General features: G+C 38.4%; 1 protein-coding gene across 2 annotated transcripts in view; it reads right to left on the bottom strand.

Annotated features, from left to right (window-relative positions):
• Window positions 1-1,913: 1,913 nt before the first annotated feature.
• CPED1 (cadherin like and PC-esterase domain containing 1) overlaps window positions 1,914-22,339 on the bottom strand; it is a 135,869-nt gene continuing 115,443 nt past the window's right edge. The window contains exons 18-23 of one of the 2 annotated variants that reach the window (XM_065743500.1): window positions 18,997-19,133; window positions 11,434-11,654; window positions 11,073-11,174; window positions 10,776-10,863; window positions 8,886-9,032; window positions 1,914-3,197 (exon numbers count right to left, since the gene is read on the bottom strand). In XM_065743500.1, the coding sequence (XP_065599572.1) occupies window positions 2,970-3,197; window positions 8,886-9,032; window positions 10,776-10,863; window positions 11,073-11,174; window positions 11,434-11,654; window positions 18,997-19,133 (923 nt within the window). In that variant the 3' untranslated portion in view covers window positions 1,914-2,969. Of the gene's footprint in view, window positions 3,198-8,885; window positions 9,033-10,775; window positions 10,864-11,072; window positions 11,175-11,433; window positions 11,655-18,507; window positions 18,580-18,996; window positions 19,134-22,339 lie in introns of those variants that run through there. The other variant, XM_065743501.1, reaches the window with a different exon arrangement.

Here is a 22,339-nt window from a genome sequence, read left to right as displayed (position 1 = left end):
GATGAACTCAGTCCCGGTGTCTCTCTGCCCTAGAGAAGCTGAAACTCAAAACTATATAAAAGACAGTGAGTAACTCTTAAGTTTTCGTTCAAAGGGATGCACTCTTGCTCTGTATTTCAGGGTATTTATTTTTTTTGCAGCACAGTTTTAGTGCCCTCACCTGCAGTTTGAACTATATCCTCATTCCACTCTAAGCTCGACATGCTGCTGGTCAGAAATTGAACAGGAAACACCACTTCTCAGTGTTCTTTTTCCCCAGGCTGACAGTGCAAATCCTTCCACCAGTTTTAGGGCAGTTCATGTCTGTACTAAATGGTGGAACTCACCTTGTCAGTGAGGTCCTTTGATATTTTAACGGTGCATAATGTGACTAAGGGAAATACATGTGGGGGAAAAGCCATATTATGAGCCAGCCAGTATAGTAGAAACACTCTAATGCTTATTCTAGCGAAATATCAAAGCAGACAAGATCATTCTAGAGCAAAACAATAATAGCAGCACATGTGCTCTCACTGGAATTCAGACGTGGTAATCCTTTTATTGTCCTAGTCGTAATTTCGACATGTATGAACAAGCAATGCTTCCACGTCAATCTCCAATCTCTTCTTTCATGTAGCTCCAGATGACAGATACATTTTGAGTGAAATAGTGGAAAGTCTACTTTGGCACCTGCGTTCCCTTCGCTTATTCCTAAGACTACATAGCTTGTATACAGTGATAAAAAAATATATTTGAAGAACTCCTTTAAATAAACATCGGTTTGCAAATTGTAGCAATAAATTTGTACACGCGTAAATACTTACATAGATATGTAAAAAACAGCAAACATACAGAAGACTTCCAACTTGCTACATTGGAAAAATATTAAGATTTGGAAAACGTTAAGACATCTGTGTGTACAGCACATGTAAACCATTTTGTGGTGAAACTGGAAGTGATGAATTGCACATTCGCCAACATCAGCTACAGTATGACAAAGTCAGCTCTTTTTCTCACTGTAGCTGATGCTTCAGCCATAGTCTTTGATGAAAAACAAACTAAACGAACACGTGAACAGAGATCATGCCTTAAAAACATTTGTGTGCATAACAATAACAGCCACGGCGTGTGGATTTAAATGAGCAAAGAAAATCTTAACAGAAGCAGAATTGCAATACTCCTACCATTGATCAATCAGTGCTAGTTATATCTGGCTGCCTTTTGCATCAACTGATATTAATGGCTTGACATGAAAGCTCTTGACTTAAAGCTTGTGCAGTTCTTTTTTGGCTTGTGCAGAGTTCCAAACCCAAGTTTACATCTTATGTCATTTGCATACAATTATATCCCTTAGATAATCACATTGCTCAAAACCAAACACTGACATTTGCAGTATTTATGTACAGCTCCCGACCCTGTCTTTTATATAAAGCTCCATGTCAGGAAAAACCCTGTGTAGAAATTCAGAGACGTTTACTGTAAGCTCAGCAGCAGAGTACTATAGAGAAACACACACACATATATTCACACTGTCTCACTAACTGTAATGTCACTGCCTAGACCAGCTTTGTTAACATAGTGGGAGGTCTCCTGGATTGGAGGCACCAAATCCTCTTTTTGAGAATTTTCTGACTATCTAGGGAAACAGGACTCCAAATTGCATGCTTTCACAATCTGAAGGAGCAAGAATTCATGATACTGTAGCTGGGGATACAGACTGTGTTTAAGGATCTTGTTGGTAAACTCTAAATGTGATGTCGTTAATTTCTAGTCCTATTTCTACATATGGCAGCCCTTCTTTGCTACAAAGGCCAAGAAGACAGTAATTAGTTTTGTGCTACAATTGATATCTTCAGTGACAGCGCTTGTGGCTTCTTTTTCCAAAGAGAGTGGAAGCAAGTAGAAGATTATATATAAATTTGTGAAGGGGGTGCCAAGCCAGAGAGTTCAGTGGATCCTTTATTAGACTCATATTTACCTGGTTCGGACTCCCCTCTCTAGTATGCACTCGATTTTTCTTTTTTTCTCCTCGAGTGTTCTTGGTGCTTTTAATTCATAACAAAAAACAGTGCTGCTTCCTCTTACGTCATTTGTTGCTGTGCCAAAACGTATCAGGATCTGGTTTGATCAGATGTTTTTTTAAATATGTTTATGCTCACCTAGTCAGAGTTAACTACAGCCACAGCGCTGGTAGAATGGCGCTGCCTCTCTGTGCTATGATGCAGCCTGCCTTCTGCAATGGGAAGTGACAAAGGGCAGCCTTCCTGCATGGGGCTGCTCTGTGGAACTGTGACCTTAATTAAGTCTGTTTACATATTCACTGAATTTACATGTTGCTTTAAGACAATTGCAGTCGGTCTCAAGTTTAAGAAATCTACTTCTGTATTAACTGTGGAAAATGCAAAAAATAGAGTAGACATCTGTTGCATATAAGATAGAAAGGAGGGAAGTGTTTCCAGAAAAGACACTAAAGTTCAAAAGGACACTTTCAAATTCTATAAACCAAGTGTCTAAATAGAAAAGGTTCAGATATTGAAGGGGATCCCATCCACATAAAATAAAACTCTTTAAAATGGAATGTAACCAGTTTCTAAATACATTCAAATATTACAGTGTCTCTATAAATAGAAAAATTATAGTGTGGAAGAGCTAAAGCAGTCCTTTCCAAGTTGTTCAAGTGTACATATTTCTCTCTCTTTACTATCATTAATAAACAGTTGCTTGAGCTACAGCTGTTCTAGCATTTGGCGACAGTTCAAGTAACTTCCCTTCTACACTCTCTTTGCATCCATCCATCTTCCATTTTGAAACCAGAAAACTCCAACGTCGTATCTTGATTTCCTAACGTGTTAGGAAAAATGCCACATGTTTCAAATTCTGTTGGTGCACGTGCAGCCAATCATGGAAGCGTGTCATAAATTCAGCATGGTCCTTCTATTGTCACTCAGGTAGCGGCGTATCTCTAAACCCAGTGCTACTTCCAGGAGAGGCTACGTGCTGACAAGCCCTCTCTTACTTGCACAGAGCCTGTTCAGAAGGATCTCAGAATAAACCTGATTTATTGGACCTCGGACATGATACGGGGACCGAGAATTTGATGCATAGTCCTGCAGTTGTGATAGCTTGCTTTGACTGCTGAAATATTTCCCCAGTGTATAGTGCCTCGATAACATCATTGTTATGTGTGGACTTTCTTCAGAAGGATTGGATTTCACCACCTGTAAAAGAAGTGACATATGTGAATGCTTTCTGAATGCACCTAGGAGGATACACAGCTGTGTCTACACAAGTGTTGCCACAGTTCTCCACAAAGCAGGTTCTCATGCTCTTACCTTGAGTTGCAAGTTGCTTACAAATGTTATTTTAGTTGGTCAACTTGTTGCAATAAATGCTAATTAAAGTGTAAGATCGTATTACGCTTTGAAATATAAATGTATATCTCCTTTATGCTCACTTGGCCGACTCTGTGATATCTTAAGTATATGAGACTCTGTGTTCCCTTCATTAGGGATAAATTGATCTGAACTTACAAATTAATATTGCATAGCTTGCCTACATATCTACTTTGTGAAACACAACAACCCCGACTTAGAGAAATAAACGTTTAAATCCAGATGTTCTCACTTCCCAGGAACTGAGGAACCTATGCTGTTTCTCAGCTGTAAGCCCTGATAGAATGCCCTCACTCTCAGATCTCGTTGCAAGAGTGTCCCAGCTCCATGCTGAGCTGAGAACTGGGCTGTGTCCTGTTTCTCTGAGAAGGGAGTTAAGTGCATTTTAACAGACTCCTCTCTTCTTGGATGTTCGGGGCATCACACTGACATAACCACGATGTGGTTCAGTAACTTAGTGGAGGAGAACCCTTCTCCTTGGGCCCCACGTATGCATAAATCTCTGGGATTATCATGTTCACTATGTGTGGAATAATCAAGTGTGTATGGAACTGGTGAGAAAGTGAAAGGTAGGGTACTCAGCAGCTTCACAAGCAGAAGTTTTACGGTGGTGAAGGCCTGGTCTCAGTCAACAAACAGTTACTGATCAGTAATGAAGAAACTTAATGAGAAAGAAAACAGAACTTTGCGCAGATAGAAGATGGAAGAGACAGGACTCCAGCCCAGCCAGTAAAAAAGGAGCTAGGCAGTTAATTTATTTCTGCTATCTCTGACATATTTCTATTCAGCTGCTGTATCAACCATAGCACGGGAAAAAAGAAAACACTCAATTTCTTAGTGCATATATTTATGTGGGAGCATATTAGCTTTGTAAAAATATTTATTGTCTATTTACTGTTAGTGAACAAGCAGAAACCAAGTTCATACATAGTGAGGTTCATAGTTAACAGATTGAAATAACTCACGCAAAATTAAATGTGAATGAAGGAAAAACATGCTCAAAGGCTTGAAAGACTGAGCAGAAAGCCTATGACAGAACTGGCTGAACTAAGAAAAGACCAGGAATTATCCAAGTAGAAAATTAATATATCCTCAGATCAATTTGATACAGCTAAGCCAAGGGTTGTTATTTGTTTTCAGGCAATTACTGCAGGTTCATTTTTCTAAATTAGGGCCTTAGGTCCTGCAGCTTTTCCAAAATGATGCCACCTTGAACCAATCACCCAAACTGCATTCCTGTTAGGCATAATCTCCAAGGAATGCAATCTAATGTTCACTCAGAAGCCAAGCACCGATTAAGATACCAAAATACCAAGGTTGCTTGTTTCTCTTCTGTTGTGCCCATGATTTCATTGCCATTAAACTAGGGAATAAATTTGAATAAAAATAGCTTCCAAAAAGATCTCTGTAACTGCTGGCAAATCTACTTCTCCGCATGCATTTTTGATGCACGAGGTAACTACAAAATCATGTTTGCAAATGTGCACAGAGCTAGAATTATGTTTTTGCAGAGAGTTCCAAAGTTACACAATACTTTTTGTCCCAGATCAGTATAATTCCCCATGAGTCTAGATTCCTTGCCAATCTGCTGCAGATTTCTGTGCTGTCAGCATGACCCAAAGCCCTCTGAAGGGTGTTGGTTGGGAACTCAAACGATTTACCAGGACAAGCAGTGGACATATTTGACCAGCTAGTGATAACTAAATGAGAACTGATGAATCATTTCAGTTCTTGTTTTCCTATCACACAGAATGGACATCCCTCCATCCCCACACGGCCATGCCTTACTTCAATTTACAGAGGGGTGCTGCTGCGTCCAGGGAGATTAGGAGGACATGTTTTTAAGAGAAAGAAAGTGAAACCAAAAAGCAGTAGATTTGATCACCTCATCTGGTTTCATACAACTTGAAAAGTACTGGAGCTTTACATAATGTTCTTGGCTCCAACCGCAGAGGCAAAATGCCATTTTCCTAGTGGAAACTGCTTCAGCACCTGATGAAACTTCATTTGCCAGGATGTAGAAATAAACTGATGACAAAACTGTTAAAACTAACGAGGTACCAAAAACATTCAAGGACTTTCTTTTTGCTTTCGTCAAGGATCAAGTCTGGTTTTTGGTGGCTGATAGATTCTCCTGGGTACATCTGTGTTTCTTTCAACACACTGGCCTCTCAAGCCTCATTAATAACAGCTCCACTAGCCAAATTCTTCCCTGATCTTCCCCAGAAACACACACTCCCTGTTGAGATTGTTGGGCAGTTAGGCAAGGCCAAATCTGCATATGAGCTCATGCAAAATGATGGAAAAGTGCATGAGAAATGCTGATGGCCGATCATGCCCTGCTGTTTTCCACCTACAAAGCTTCTGAAATATTTTACTTTGAAGTCCTCCATTTCAGTGAAAGGCTCGGTGGAAATGGAAAGCATCAGCAATGACCCACGAAGACACCCACATCTGGGCAATAGGCAAAAAGGGGTCGATGTAGCTGTCTAGGTGAAATGGAGGGAGGCGTTTACTCCATGGAACTATTTACCCATTGCATAAATATCTGTCCTGTGACTTATTCCCTTCATCCCAGCTCCGTTTGGGCTGAGCTATGTTCATCCCTTTCTAATGTATTAAGCAGAGCAGATTAAAGGATCAGTTAATTAACCATGTACGCTGTGTTTGGTCCCAAAACAGGCCACAGCAATGGACTGAAAACACAGGAGTGCTGAGGAGCCTGAGGTAGAAACCAGCTGTGAGGCTTGCCCTCGACACATGCACTCCAAAGGTCTGATAATTCTCCCAAGCCTGTACTCCGTTCCAGTCGACTTCCTACTGGAACAGAGTCCAGCCAGGCACAGCTGGCTGTTTTTCTTTTTTTGGGAACATGTTTATTGTCTAGTGGACTGTTTTGTCCCTGATATTGTACCTTTGTGAGGAATGTCTAAGCAGAAAATAAAATGCCTTATATTTATTAATATGTTATCTGAGTGTTGTGGCTGGGAGAATTAAATACAATCCACAAGCTACAAGAAAATGATTAGGCTTTCTATGCTGGAGCCTGACTGTCATACACCAAAAGGAAGCTCTGGAATTTTGTTTGAATTTTAATATAATCAGCTCTGAATTTAAGCTTACTTGGTTTACACTACTCCTAAGTTTAATTAGCCACAGGATATCTTGTTTTCCAGTGCATACTGTGTGTGCCTGAAGAAAGAAGCCATTTTATTGGGTGTTTCCATCTTCTGGAACTTTAAGGAAAACACATCACAGCTGTCTTGACTTTTCTTTACAGCAAAAATCAGTGCTTCTACCTTGCTCTCACTGTCACAGCCCACCTTTGTAGCTGTAAAGCTCTACAGAAATTCTGTGCTAACTCTGCACATGGTCCATGTCCTTGGCCAAGAGTAGGACTTACAGAAAAATAGCATGACTTGGCAAATTAAACAAAAGTTTTTGCCCTTTTCTTGACGGATTCAGAAAACATTTTGGTGGTCATTCTCATTGTAAGTCATTTCTTTTGACAGAAAGCAAATTCTTAAAATCATGCTGAAAAAATGCTACCATTTCATTTGTGTTGTTGATATATATATTTTTAACTGATTATGATAACTATAAGTTTTTAAAAAGTAGGATTTTCTCCATAAGAAATAAATAGTAGAGTTCTGTCTCTTAAATGGTACTTCAGATTGCTGGTGTGATTATTCTGGTCAAGAAACAAACAACTGAGACTTCTAGGAAGTAGCTTCCTACTGATACAAAGCCCCCAGCTGACTGTGAAATACCACAACTCTTGATTTCAAGGAGACATCCTTCACTGCATCCTTTTTCTTTTTCTTACAGTTTTAACTGTAAAAAAAATAGTATTTTCATTCTGTTCTGTGAAAGAAAGTGCATTTTCCATCTGTCTTTTGATCACGCAAAGGAAGATCCTTGAAAAACATGACAATCCAAATTTCATGGTCCTAAACAGATTTTAATATAATATTTGTGGTAGTTTCCCAACTTTTTGATAAGGAGACAACTCAGGTTCAATTCTAAGAATAAGGATCTTAATAGCATCACAAGCAATTCCTTAATGTGCTACACATGATTTTATCTGCAGAGATTCCAGAAGGCTCATCTGTCCCTAGATCCAGCAGTGAACTGAGGCACAGTGTAACTGGTGACCTCTGAGTGCACAACTCCAGTTTTCACTGAAGAAATATCTTTTTACCAGGAATAAGTTTTTGTTTGTTTGTTTGTTTCTTTTTTATTTTCAGCAAGCACCTGGAAAGATATACATCCCCCTTATTCCACAGAGTTTTTCCTAGTTTCTGAAGAGCAATATAATATTCATGAGTCTTCTTTAAAGCAGTGCTCAGATTTTCAACGAGCTGATCATACATAATAGAAACTTGGGAAGTGGCCTTTTAAACCAACAAGCTGGTGTCTTGTTATAGGACTTAGTTGGAAGGTACTGGAATATTCAGATGACTTTGTTGACACTTCAGAACTAACACATGACAAATCAATAGAAAGTACCTGACTCAACAGAAATTATATTCTGTTTTCATTCAGGTACATCTGTGATAGACCAAGGATGCAGTTCTTCACTGTTACATGTGAGATTCAAAAAGTTCAAAACCTTGCTGACAGGAAAGAGTTCTCTCTGTAAGGAGACTTGCCACATACCCAAAGTAGATCTCAGACAAACCAGAAAAACTTTAAATATCTTGTTTTTCAAACTCTCGTTGGTTTGGCTTCCTCTTGCACTGATTTTGTGCCTAGATATAATACTGTGTTTGCTTATTTGTTTCTGATTTAATCCATGGAATCCTGTCATTTGTAATATGCCGTGAAGACTCGCAGCCTTAGAACAAACAGAATAAGAATATATTCTTGATTGCCTTACTCATGTATTTTACCACACTCCTGTTGTGCTCACTCTCTACAGATCTCATAGAAAAAAAGAAATCAGAGCCTTGGGTGAGAATGAGAACAAATGACTTACCATTTCTGTTCATTTAACCTGTCATGGCAATGATATCAGATAACTCTTTCTCAGACATATAAAAACATATATACAGAAATAAGACCAGCCTTTCATTTTTAGACTCCATTTTATATTCATGTTTTGTTGGGAATCTGCCAACCAGCTCAGTTAGGAGGGCTTAGGACAAAACCTATGAGACTGAACTATTGTGAAAACATAATCAAGAGTACATGGAGAAAGAGTAGTGATACATAATGGATAGAACCCGGAAAGCATAAAATAATCTTTTCCAAAAATTACCTATCCAGAAGGGCATGCTTGTTTTTATTTCAAGGATCCACCACCACACCAGCTCAGCCTGCTCTTGGCAGCCATGCTACTCTGTCTGCACAGTGGCCAAGTACCACCATATGTGTGCTGCAGGCCCTATAGCCTTTACTCAGGACTAACTTCCAGTTATGACAGCAACTCTGTCTATTTGCATACATTTTTGTTTCTAAGTACCTGGCAGTTAAAATCTTTCATAAATACCTGAGAAATACATAAACTCCTACCTCATGGAAATGGCAGCCACACTTCCCCCGCAGGAATTCTTTGTATCGTCCCATTGTGATGATAAACGTGTCAACAACTTCATAGCCATAACTTTTTGCTGTCTCCAAGATAACCAAGTTTTCATTCCATAAGTTCTGTACTTCTGCCTGTATTTCAGATAAAATATTGCAAAGTTTTTCAAAAGAACTTTTTAAAAGTTGTTTTATTCTGCCATTGAAATGAATAGTAAAACTGCATTTTGAACAAAACAATTACATTATATTTAATTAGAAGAGGTTATGCAGCACATCAATAGTTATAAGAAAATCTACAATATTTTAATTGCACAACAAATTAGATTGGTTTAAAGAAGATCTAAACTACAAATTAAGTTATCAATAACTGAATTATTTTACAGTATATACACATGGAATGTTTCAATGCTGCTTGAAATATAATTACTGTTAATTTTTTTAATATACACTTTGTTAATATAATTCAGGAAAAAAGATCCTACTATGAAGTTTTCTATGTAACAAATGGTTACTGTTCCTATAATTCAGATTCAGATCAAAGACACTGAGATTGTTGCTTAGAAAAGAATATATGGCCATGGATGCCTTAGACACAGTCATAATGAAGAGCAGAATATTTGTTCTCAAGATAGTGCAGGATGGCCAAAAATAGAAAAAAGTTTAGCCATAAATTTGTCTAGGCAGCAGATTTTGACACTGCAGGCAGAAGAGCTTTGAGAGTAGCTTTGGTAAAGAAGTCCTTAGCACCCAAACTACATGGGTAATTTGACATACGATTCAAACACTGAAAAGGAAAACAGAGCGAGTTGCACGCTTAAGTTGATTTCTGTTTTTTTCTGAATTTACTGGTTGAGAAACAGAAAAAAAAAACAACCCTTGGAAGATTTTAATACTCTTTCTATCCTTGCCTCACCTACAAAAGATCAAAGTTTCCCTTTCTTCTTCTAGGCCTGAACCCTGCTGAATGCTATGGCAATAGCTTTGATCATGTTTCTTCACATTGACTCCAACCACTTCTCTAATGTCCCCTAATTTGGTCATCTGTTTAAACGAAGGAAAGGGTATGGAATCCATAAGAGGAAATTCAATAAAGATTATTGGCAGACAGTGTAAATTTGAAAAGGAGTGGGCAAAATCTGATAAGGCAGTGTCTTAGCAAAAATCACACGCTAAATAAAGCAACGTGTTATAACTGGAAGAAGTGAACACCAAATCTCAGTGTGATAGGAGTGCTATATATATGACCTAGGAAAGCTAAGAATTTTCTCTTCTCAGCAGGTGTGAATAGATGGTGTATTATATGCAGTGGTGGTAAGCACTGATTACTTTATTCTACTTTCCAGTGATTTCCAGCTTTGTCTCATTCATGTATTTCATGTTCTCTCTCCCATCAACAGAATTGTAAATAAGAATATTGAATTGAATGAGTTACTACACAGTGCATTGAAGTGAGCCCATCTGTTATTCTGAGAAGCCTTGGGCATGATTTCAGCTGGCTGTATTACTCACTTGGACTGACTGTATCATCCTGTGGAGAGCCTGTGCCCAATGTGGTACAGAGAGCAGTCTGCCTAGCCCCAGCCCAACCAACTTTGGCATAAAGCTTAATATTGGAGGCTCTTCTAGTTCTTGGCACAGCTGACTGAGCACAGTGCCTAAAATGACTCTGATTGTGGTGGAATTCATGAAATAAGGCTAATTGGTTTGAATCTACATCAGCAAGCCACACTAACAAATATGAACAATATTCTTTCTTTGATCCACGTAAAAGCTGCTCAGCAGAACAGGTAACATCCTTTGACCAGACAGAAAAAATGATGGGTGAAGTATAACAAGTCTCCTGTGAAAACAAACTCTAAATATACTGTTACTTACCTGTGATAAAGAATGTATTCCATCCACTGGGAGGTGAAAGCCCATCCCTATGGATTTGATAATTACCAGGATGTTTGATAGATTTTCCCTGTTTGGTAAGTGAAAAGGATAAAATCAGAACACACATTTTACTTAACAGACACATCAAAAGACACTGCATTTTTTTTTTCTTTCAGTCAGTCATGTCCACGCCCATAAGAAAACAAATGAAATGTTTGCATTTAAAATTTCTGGTGTTTTCCCATAATTTGTCACATCAAGTCTTGACATGGAATAACACCAAGTGCATCACATTACCTGTTCAACACCTTTTGGATAATTTGCAGGTGATTGGAATTAAGCCACTGAACGCCACCTACAATTAGTACGGTCTGGTCTGTGTTCTCCAAGGGACGTGATCTGAAACCCAGAAAGAAAAAACAACACGTTGCCTTAAAACAGATGGCAAACATTTTAACAGCATTACGTTGCATTTCAGTGAACTGTATCTGGCACCCTGATCAGAGGCCTGATGTCATTTTCTACTATTTTTCAACCACACAATACGGCCTGCACACATTGTGTTTAATTGTTTGCTTACATTACTTGCAAAATCTGTTAAACACATTTGTGAATAGAATAAAACACAAACAAGACAGCAGTGGACTTTATACAGTACCTCTGCAGCAGTTGTTCAAGTGCTTTTTCAAAAGTTGGTCTCTGGTTTGCAGTCATCCAAAACTGGGGATAGTAGGAGTAACTAATAAATGTTTTTCCCTCGTTGATATTATCATAACATTTAACATCGTGAGTCTTTTGCCACTCCTGAAGAGTCTCATTCACTCTTTCTATTAGATAGTACATCATCCCTCTGTTAGTTGAGTCACCTATGAAAAGAATCTTTGGATGGAAAAGAAGATGTGACTTAGAAGTTATGCACACCAAAAAACAAAAGTAAAGAATACAACCAGGCTGGACACTTCTAGACCCTTTTCTTTAAATTCAAGAAAACTCTCTGTGAGCTGCCAGTTCTCCATGCTTGATGGCTCAGTACTAGAATTCTGATTTAGCAAAGCATGTGTGATCTGGTTAACAAAAAGATACATGATCTGTTTCAAAGAAAAAAAAAGTACAATTTATAGATGTCTACAGTTGCACAGTTAATACTGCACTTTTAATCCTTGTTTTCTTTAGCTTAAGTTTACAGTTACTTCAAATTGCTAATACAGTTCCTCTCTTGATTTCTTGCAGTTTCCTGCTTTGCTTCCTTCAGTTTTTCATGTGGTTTGTTCCCACACAGCATGTCTTAGTTAACTTCTGTCTTCCATAAACGTGATTAATTAGAAGTTTCACCAAAGGAACACACACATCAATGAATGCAACAGCTGCCTTATTTGTAAAGAGGTGGCCTTTCTGTCATTTCAGAGAGAATTAAAAGGAGAGCTATTTTGGTGGCAAAGAATCTGAATGCAGTCCTGGATTGTGTGTGACGGGAAGCACTGCATCCTAAAGGGAGTTGAAAGAGCCATAAGGACAACAGAGATGTCAGCAGTTTGTCTCTGAACTTGCAAATGAATAAAGAAGTTAAATTTAGGATTGCTTCTATCCATTCTGTTGACTCCTCTGCCAAGTCAAGTGTCTGTATGTTGAGACCACAGAACTGAAGGTGTACTTTTTTTACTACAACTGCCCTATTTTTAGTGGATAAAACTAACATTTCCTTCTGCTGAAGAGAAAGTGTAAGCAATGAAAGAAGTCCAAGTCTGAAGAGAACGCAGGTTCACTGAGGTTTGCCAGTGAAATCTGTCAATACCACAGTCAAACAGAAATGCACACAAGGGAGCAAAAATGTAAAACTGAGAGTCAGAAACCCCACAGAGCCATAATACAATATCAACTCTGTTTTCTGTACAGCTGTATGCCTCTTTTCCTGCCTCCTCTGTCACTCAGGGTAGTTGTCATCCTGTAAGCTGGGGTCACTGCTTGGGTGTTTTTTTTTGTTTGTTTCTCTTTTTGTTTTTTCATGCTTTAAAAGTCCACCTTGAATGTTTGATGAGGCAAATAGAATTCAGACAACATGAGGTTACATGTTTAAGGACATGCTTCCAAAGCGTGTCCCAGAGATTTTATGTGATGAAAGCATTATGGACTTCTCTCATCTAATAATCTCTATTTATCTAGTCCGTTCGGGAACAGTTTTAGAGGCTGAATCTAGTCCCCACCATGAGCCTGCTGTGAGTAAAAAATGAACCACAACAGTATACCAAGGAAAGCTCCCACAGGACAGAATCTGTTTCTCATAAACATACCCTGATTTGGTGGCAGAGCCAAGAATGTGCAAAAGAGTAACTTGAACATCCCTTGCCCTGTCCATTGCAGGCTGCAGAGGATCATTAGGTAGACACAGAAGCTGTTTTAAATGCACACATAGAAGCTGTTTTATGTCCTTTTATGGGTCTTTCAAAGCTGTTTTGCAGATTAGATTTGTAAACAGTTGCTGTTCGTGCTTGGACCGCACAAGCGTTTCTCTCACATGCAAGGGGATTTCCAGCTCTTTTCACATTGTGCCCCAAGAAACCTTTTTAAGCCAAGCACAGCATGACTCAGAAGTCAAGGATCCTTGGCTGTGGAAGGATTTGTTGGATTCTCCCTTTCTTTCATTGTCAAACACACAAACATGACATGCACACAATTATTTATAATTTGGAAGACAGTCCACACTACAGTATGACCTAATTCTAAAGTAGGCTAACTTCAGGTTTTAAATAAGAATTCTTCCACTTGCAAAATCTCCTAATCTTTCTAGTTTGTCTATATCCACATATCTTTAATCTCCATTTCACGAGTCCATCTCTGTGATGTATAGATGTATATCTATTTAAAGAGCAGTTCTTAGATATCATCAGGCAAGGATATCATTAACTTCTAGTGTGGGTGAGTAAATTTCTATAAAATCACAGAACACTATTAGCAGAATAACAAACAGGCTCTACCAGGTTACACACAGTAGACCACGTTAGACTACTAATCTTCTGATAATATCTAACACCATTTCACTATCACTGACCATGGGGATTTCCATCTGAAAAGGAGCACATCCAGTTATAAATCACACTGATCTGGAAAATGTGGTAATTTTACCTTAGTCTTCATTGTATAATGACTAATATTCAGATCTAGCTGTATTCTATCTAGCTGTATTTGGTCTAATCTCATCTAACTGTATTCAAATAGAAGACATAATCAACCTCACATCAACAGTAACAAACAAGACAATAAAAAATGAGAGAAGAACCATGGCCAAAGCTCACAAACACGATGCAGAGATGTAAATATGTCTTAATGCCATGATGCTATGCATCAGAAAAATCTAAGATGGACCAAAAATAGTGTTATTGTGCTGATGTTCAAAGAATGAGGAGGTGATGGGAGCCAGAGCAGACTCTTGTAGAGCAGTCAGCATAACTAGATGAAGTAGATACCTGTCAGTGCCCTAAGGTACTTCTTCAAATAGCACAAGACTCACAAGGGTGTACACAGCTCACCTCCAAAGGAGTAAGTTTTGAGTTTCAAAACATCTCTCTTTTCACCCTTGAGGGAGCTTGCTGTGAGGAGTTAAAGCAGATCAGGAAAAGGATTAGATCCGTGTCTGCGTGCCCATGTGGGAATGTATATTTATTGCTAGGGGAGTGGCTGAACAGGGTGTCAGGAATGAGACAGATGGCAACATCACATCAGTGAGGAATACAGGTTGCACTGGGGAAATTAACCTAAATACTCAGAAACCGGTCTGCTAAGAGAATAGTTAAGACTTGATGTAAGAGGAGAAGAGGAAATTGAGCCAAAGAAGACCTGTGTTTGTACAGAAAGAGAGATAAAAAAAAATGCAGATTATTCTCAAAGATACCAGTCAGTTATAACAACCATATTAGCTTTCAGTCAAGAGACCTCTGACTTCAAGCAGGTATGAGCTATGCCAAGGCAGTATCACTGGAATCATGCAAGTCTGTTTAACTCCAGCTACTTCCTTCACAGTGAAATCACAGCATTGTTGAAAGATATATCATTAAAATGAGCGCTGCAGTGTGTGAAACCTATGGTCCCTGCCCTCTTGCCCTGGTGTCTGTGATCTTCACTGGAGGCGTCAGCAGACAGATTCTGGAGGCTGTGTGTGCCACATTCTGAAGGGGATGATCTCCCACAAATGGAGCAGAGATATCAGACAGAAAGTTAGCTGTGCATTCTTTGTTATCTAGTGTACCCCAGGCTGCTGCTTGTACAGCACATCACCACCAAATCTGCAAATGCAGAGCATCCGTTCATTAAGGCCTTCTCTGCATCCAGGAATCTGGTTCTAACTATTGTTCCAACCCTGCTGTGAAACATCTGTTTATCCTGGAAGAAAACAGACAAATCCTTTTTCTTCTGCCTAAAAAAAAATTTCAGGTGAGAGAACAGGACATCTGTGTGTAATCCTACCTGCAAAGCATCTTTTCAAAATGCTTTTGTGCTGAACTGGCCAAGCACATTTTGTTGTGATATGCAGACCAACAGAAAACATCTTTCAGAGCATCCACCTTTTACAAGTCAGCTTCATTATCAGCGTTTTTTTGGACAACCCAGAGGCTAAAGCAGGTGGTGTATAGCCCCAGGAAGGAAACTTGGTTATGTTCTCCAAATAATCTGAGAGCTTTGATGAATTAGAATAATCATTAAATGTAATTGAATGTGTGGTAGCTATGGCAACATATGTTTCTACGCAGTTGCAAGAACTCACCAAAGCTGTGCATATTATTTGAATGAGGGGCTCTGTGGATGCTTCTGTTTAGCTCTATGATAATGATGATCCAAGTGATGGTTCAGGTGAGCAGAATATGCTATATCTCATTTTCTTCACAGTATGGCAGAAGCCTTAGTCGTGTGCTGTTGAGGTCAGTGGGGGATTTGTCTGCAGGATGACTAAGACATAAGGCTATAATTTTACCAGATGGAGAACAACACTGTCACGCAGACAGATGTTTTCAGCGTCTTCTGTTGCAAACGTTTTGTGTGAAAAAAAAATCCATCATAGCTTACAGGCTTTAAGAGATTGTGTAAGCACAGTGGAATTCACTTAACCAGACCTATCATTATAAATTAACCATGCTTAGGAAATCTAAGCACCTGTAAATCCCAAACAGTACTTAACTCTAAAATATTATTAAGAAATTATAGGCTAAAATTCCTGTTTTAACAGCTGAATTTTAAGTACTTCAGCAAATATTGCCTTTTCACATTTCCTGTTCTTAATTACATATGATTCAATGGTACTTTATTATAAGACTAAACTCTGAGCAATATTTCTTAATGATAAACAAAATAGATATCCCACTTGTGCTATTGAGGGCAGATTTCTATGTGCTGCCAATTGGATAAATAATTACCTGTTAGAACTCCTTTTCATTTACCTAATTTTAAAAGTTACTGTACAAAATTCAGAGCATCATGTCTTAAAATAATTGGATAATTCTTAAAGCAAATGCTCGTTAACCACAGAGGATTTTGTTGAGACAATATCATACAGGTACATTCTTTTTATTATGATTGTCTATTTCTTTCATTCAATTAGGGCACACATGGAGTTCCCTAAAACAATGTACTCTGCATCTTATTACTGTTACTAAAAGTTCAGAATGGAGAACAATGAGTACAAATGCTCAAACTGAAAGATCTACTCAGTCAGAACCACCCGAGCCTCAACATTTCAGAATTTTCCTGTTTACAGTGCCTGAAATGCAAACATATGACTGACTAGTTTTGCTAACACATCATAAAGAAAAATGAGGCCTCTTATAAACTGTTTTTGTAAATGCTTATCCTTTCTCATGTCTCCACTAATCTGTTTCACTACAGGTGGTCTTGGGTTCTTATGAAATAGAAACAAGTTACCTCAAACATGGTTTTATGTGCACACAAACTAAAATAGTTGTTAATGATGATGTGAAAACAATTTGAAGTCATATCCAGAGTAAATGAATCACTGTTCTAGAGAAAGGAGATGATGATTTTAGAGAAGAGCTTTGAATTACAAATGAATTTTAATAGAAGATATGAATGCAGCCTTAAGTTAGAGAAACTGAAAGGGATATTTTGGTAGGCTTTTTTTATGATGAAAACAGGAAAGAAGCACAGTTTGGATGATTGTGAGTATCTTTCAGAAACACTGGTGAACGCATTAAAGAAATCAAAGAGCAAGTGAGAAAGAGCTCTGTACTTAACATCTAGACTAATGATTTTGGGCTTATATTTTGCCATTGTTAGTTTTTTGTTGTCTCCTTACTCTGCTAGTATTGAACCCTTCTATTTTATTTTATTAAGGAAACTATGATGTAATTAACTGATATTAATTTAGTGATCTTTAGAATGTTTGAAGCTGAGATACATAAGGTTTGAAAATAATATTGAAAATTAGGGAAAATAAATATTTATGGATGGTTACAAAAATATTTTGAGTACAAAAAACATATTCATTTACAAGAATTATACCTTACTGGCTACACAATGGCTCCCTTATAAACTGATACTCAAAAGTCTCCTTCAGTGAATGCATGAAAAAAAGCAAAAACTTTTTCTATCTTATTCTCAGACTGCATTAAGTTTGCTGTGATCATAGACAGAATCAGGACCTTAATACCCAGGCTGAGGACCATGTCTACTCGTCTGATTTATGTATAAAGGTTTTCTGACTTCCTAAGTTCCAAAAACATGACAAACTTGATCCAGGCCTTATATTTATTTTGTGAAAGAAGCACAAATGTTATTTGAAAACTCAACACAAAATTAAGACTACCACCATGTGACAGGAATAATGTTCAAGGAAGAATATAGGAGAAAGATCTGTAGCAAAATGGGAACATGCATTAGAATGATGACTTTAAAAGAATAAAGCAGGTAAATGGACACCTGTGAAAAGGTAACATGAGATTCAGCAGCTTTCCACAGCCAAAGGTTATCAGACAATGATGCAAAAGATGCAGAACAGGAAACATGTCCAATTAGTTTTACATAGATTTTTCTCACACTGTGTTAATGTATTTCACATGAGCTCTGTCTCTCATCTGACACTAGGATGGATGAAAGTCACAATATAGTAGAACTTGAATTCAGATTGGTTTTAGTGGACATTTAAGAATTGCTGTGCTGGTTTTGGTGAATGCAATTACTTGGATTTAGGAGGTGAATCCCACACTGCTCTGGCAATTTACTTCCACAGTGGTATACTGTGCTTCTGCTATCCTTTAATTGTCTGACCAAAGGGTGTTTGCTCATTGAAACAGTCCCACATCTGTGGAAATTACAGATCGAATATAGAAAATTCTTCTATATTGCTTGGTGTGGTCAATCCAGGAGCACTTTGTTTTATATTTGAGAAGCAATTTGAGCTTCTCCTCTGTCATATAAACCTTATTTTACTATTTTTTTTAGGTAACTATAGTAGGAGAAACCCAGAGGCAGAAATCAAGCCAAAAAACAGTGAAGAACTCTGTGCAGGACAAAACATGATCAGAAATGGAGAAAATGTTAATTGGAAGACTATTATTTCTGCATTTGTCCATATAGAAGTAGTATCAGATTCTATCAAAATGTCATTGTTAATTACTATTTTCTTACCTAGACAATACACTGTAAAAAATCTTTATAACAATTAATTACTTACTTTCTGGATACTTGTATCCTCAGTAATGTACCTGAGCCTCAGATCAGAGCTCTCTCTCAACAGTTTTATAGTCATAGCATGCCTATTAAGGCGACCTTGTATTTCCAAGCAATCACCTTAGAAGCTTCACTATAAGAAAAGAATGTGCAAGAAGACTTGGTAAGATTAGTGTGCACAAGCAATGCCATGCATTAGGTATGCAGCAGAAGAAACCAAACTTGCATGTAAAGTGTGAGACAAACTGTAATGATAAAAATCACTTCTCTGTTTTCTGTGCTTAGACACTCCTTACAGGTCTCATTGATAACCATGTACATTGCAGGTCTTGAAATTTCACTGGTATGACCTAAGTTTTATGTGAAATGACAGTGTACAACTGTGACTGCACAGAAGGCTAGTGGATTTTGTTTCTATCCAATATTTTTCCCCCAATATAAAAAAAATGGATTTTTCTTAAGCATCACTCATATAATTGCTTTCAAGACTCCAGAACACAAAATATCCAAGTAAACAACAAGAAATTAAAGAGCAGAATCTGTTACCTACCTTTCTGCCCTCCACACACTGCTGGAGCTCAGGCTTATCAAGCACAGAATATTGGCAGCCATGAGGCTGCCACGTTATTTCTCTCCAGTCACAGGTTCTGTTGTCAGAGCAGCTGAGGCAAGGGACAATCCACTGCCCTGGAAAACAGCAATGAGGTGTTAGGATATCCTCTGCATTTTTATGAGTAGCCTTACTATGGAACAAGTGAGGTATTCTCAAGCATTTTGTTACAGCAGTTTTCTATATATTAAAGAGACTCTTCTCTGCATTCCTTTGAATGTAGAAAGCATGGGAGGTTCTGCTATCTATGAAAGAACTGCGAATGCTCAAATTTGACAGCAGTGTAGGGTTCATTTCTCAATTCATTTTGCCTTTCTTGCATCAGTTTGTCCTTTCCCAACAGAAGGGATAAAATAAAGGCAAAGGGGCAAGGAGACAGAATGGGAAAAGGAAAATATTTACAGTTCTGAAACATCGAAAGACAAGATTCATTCCTATTTATCAAAATGCATTGTCATTTAGCAGACCCAGATAAGGAGGGGATGGACTCTTAAGTAGAGACCGTTGTAACAGGACAAAAGGAAAAGGTTTCAAACTAAATGAAGGGAGATTTAGGTTGGATATAAGAAAAAAGTTTTACACAATAAGTGTGGTGAGGCACTGGAACAGGTTGTCCAGAGAGGTGGTAAATACCCAGTCCCTGGAGGTACACAAGGTCAGTCTGAACGGGGGCTCTGAGAACCCTGATGTAACTGTGGATAACCCTATTCATTGCAGGGGAACTGTATTTGATGATCTTTAAGGATCCCTCCTAATTAAATGATTCTATGATTCTATTCTGTGATTCTCATCTAAAAGTTGAGTATAAGACCATAGCCTCTGGATATAAAAGTAAAGCAAGAGAGAGGATGGCTTTCCCTCAGCATTACTCCTGTCTTAATTTTGTGAGAATTCAGAAAACCATCCTGGGCAACATATATGCATTTCTGATGGTTAAAGTTAGCTGAATAATCTGTGTGACTGACCTCCATTTTCAAACATGACTTTGCAGTTCAGGTGTGCAAAGTGGGATTGTCAAAAGTCTGTGAGTTTCAGACATCTGTCACAAAAAGTCTGAATGGTTTACCTAGCTTGGGTCCCTAAAGCTGTTTAATTCCAAAATCCTACTGAAAGTCAGAGGGACTTAGCTTCTGAACAGAGACAGAAAACTTTTGAGTTGTCTTTATATTCAGATCCACTCTGAAAATAGTCCTTTTGCTTGTGATGTCCTGACAAAAGCTCCCAGTGTTCATGTAGCTGTGCCAGCAAAACCTGCTTCTCCCTGATTAAAGGAGTTACACAAAAAAAATCAGACGCCTCCAGATTCTTCTGTCAAAGCTATCAGGACTTCTCAGCATGGTTTGGTTTCTCCTTGCAGCCCAGCAAATGGCTCCAGCAGCAAACGTCTGCAGGGCAGGCCTGCAGTCACTCCTACTGGACAGCAGCACCAGCCTGGCGTGCTTCTTGGCTTTTGCTATACAGCTGCTGCTCAAGAAGCCTCAGCACAGCACAAGGCCGCTGTTTATCAGTGTTTATCAAGCCAGGACAGAGTGGGAGGCTGAGAGAACCAAGCCTGCAGAATACCAGAGGCCCTGAGCTGTCAGCTGCTACCTCAGGAGCAAGGCCATCTCTATGAGGCACCCTGTGCTTGAACTGCTGGAAAGTCCTAAGCAAATGTTTTGGTAAGTAGCAGATAAAAGAGCTCTCTTAAATAAAACTATCAAGAATAAAACTATCAGGAACCTGCACTGACACATCTGAGGGCAGAAAGTATCTCACGGTGCTATGGCAGCTGCTGAGCCTGCTCCTCTGCAGCCACTTGTGCCCCACACAGGACGCACCCATGGCCAGCTATACCTACAGTGTACATGATGGCAGGCTGGAACTAAATGAAAGCCTGAATACTGCCATTTTCATGCTGTGCATCAGCACTTCTAGCTCCTGCAAGCCATGGGGCACGTGCCCTGCTGCAGCATGGCATGGGGAAAGGAAGGAAGTAGAGACAGCTCCAGGCCATGGTACACAGGCATGGAGGTAGAGCTGCTAAGTGCTCCTCGCATAGTGCAGTTTTCTGTTTGTGTTCCTTCTGACCTAATCACTGAGCTGTTGGTCCTTAAAGACAACATTCCCCACATGTCTTAACTGAAGACATTCAATTCTACATTCATTTGGATACGAAAGTAGTGTAGTTGCAAACAGGTGACTTGGGAGATGAGAGATCTGACAGTTGGTCTCTGGGTGAGATGCAGTTTTTGTCTAGGGATTAAAGTGAATATTTACCCAAAGCTACAAAGTGATGACCCAGGTTTTGGAGCAAGGCGTGCTCTTCCATCATGGCAAAGATTTCTCTGGGCAGTGGTGGATCACGTTCCCTCAGCACTCCCCCCATGCCCATTCTGCAATCTGTAGTGAAATGGCCATTCTCAGTTTCACAGCAGTCATATGAAAGGAGTGAGAAGTGCCAGGACTCAGCACAGCAGAAGATGCCATGCCAATGCCTTCTATCGCTTTATACTGTCTGAATAACAGAGTAGGGACAGAACGAATGGTTGGTTTGAGGTCTGGAATCAGAGACTACCAATGCTGTCCAGTTCTTCAAAAACAATCTAAAGTGGTTTGGGGCAGTGGTTTATATTTAAAAAAATGTATGAAAACTGGCAGTTTTTCCTGACATTATAATTTGTCTTTCCTGACATTGTAATTTGTCTTTCAAATCAATTTCATAGAAGTTCTGGCAATGGGTACAACATTTGAGATCCCACATTTTATAGAACACTCTGCTTAACACTGTACACATTTATGAGCTGATCTGGTTTTAGGTAATAATCTAGAAAAATAGAACTAAATAAAATGAATATTGAGGAACTGAAACATCTGAATAATAAAAGTTAGAACTTTGGCAACTGAAAGTGATAAGGTACCTTTTGAAAAGATTCTTTAAAATAACTTCTGTTCAATAATAAAGTATATAAAGAAAAAACGAGATCTATTCAGTATATGATTAAGACGAGTGGTAAAAAATAGAGAACAATGATATATAATGGCTTATGAACAATGATATATAATGGCTTATGTTTATAGTAAGCACTAGCATTTTGTGCTAACAGATGCAGTTACTATACTTATGTAGATTTTTAAAGTTATGCAAATATATATATTTTCCCATTGTAATTTCACAACAGCAACACACAAATGAAATTTTATTAAAAAATAAATCTCATATATAAAAATAAAAAACAAGTAAAAGTAAAAATTGCAATGAATCCGTATTAGTTTGGAGGATAAGAATATTTTCTATTCAAAC

Source organism: Cyrtonyx montezumae, unplaced genomic scaffold (genome assembly GCF_038088225.1).
Source record: "Cyrtonyx montezumae isolate F1298 unplaced genomic scaffold, pur_monq_1.0 scaffold_3, whole genome shotgun sequence".
Classification (NCBI taxonomy): domain Eukaryota; kingdom Metazoa; phylum Chordata; class Aves; order Galliformes; family Odontophoridae; genus Cyrtonyx; species Cyrtonyx montezumae.
The sequence above is the reverse complement of the archived record's forward strand: the minus strand, read 5'-3'. Positions and strand labels throughout refer to the sequence as shown.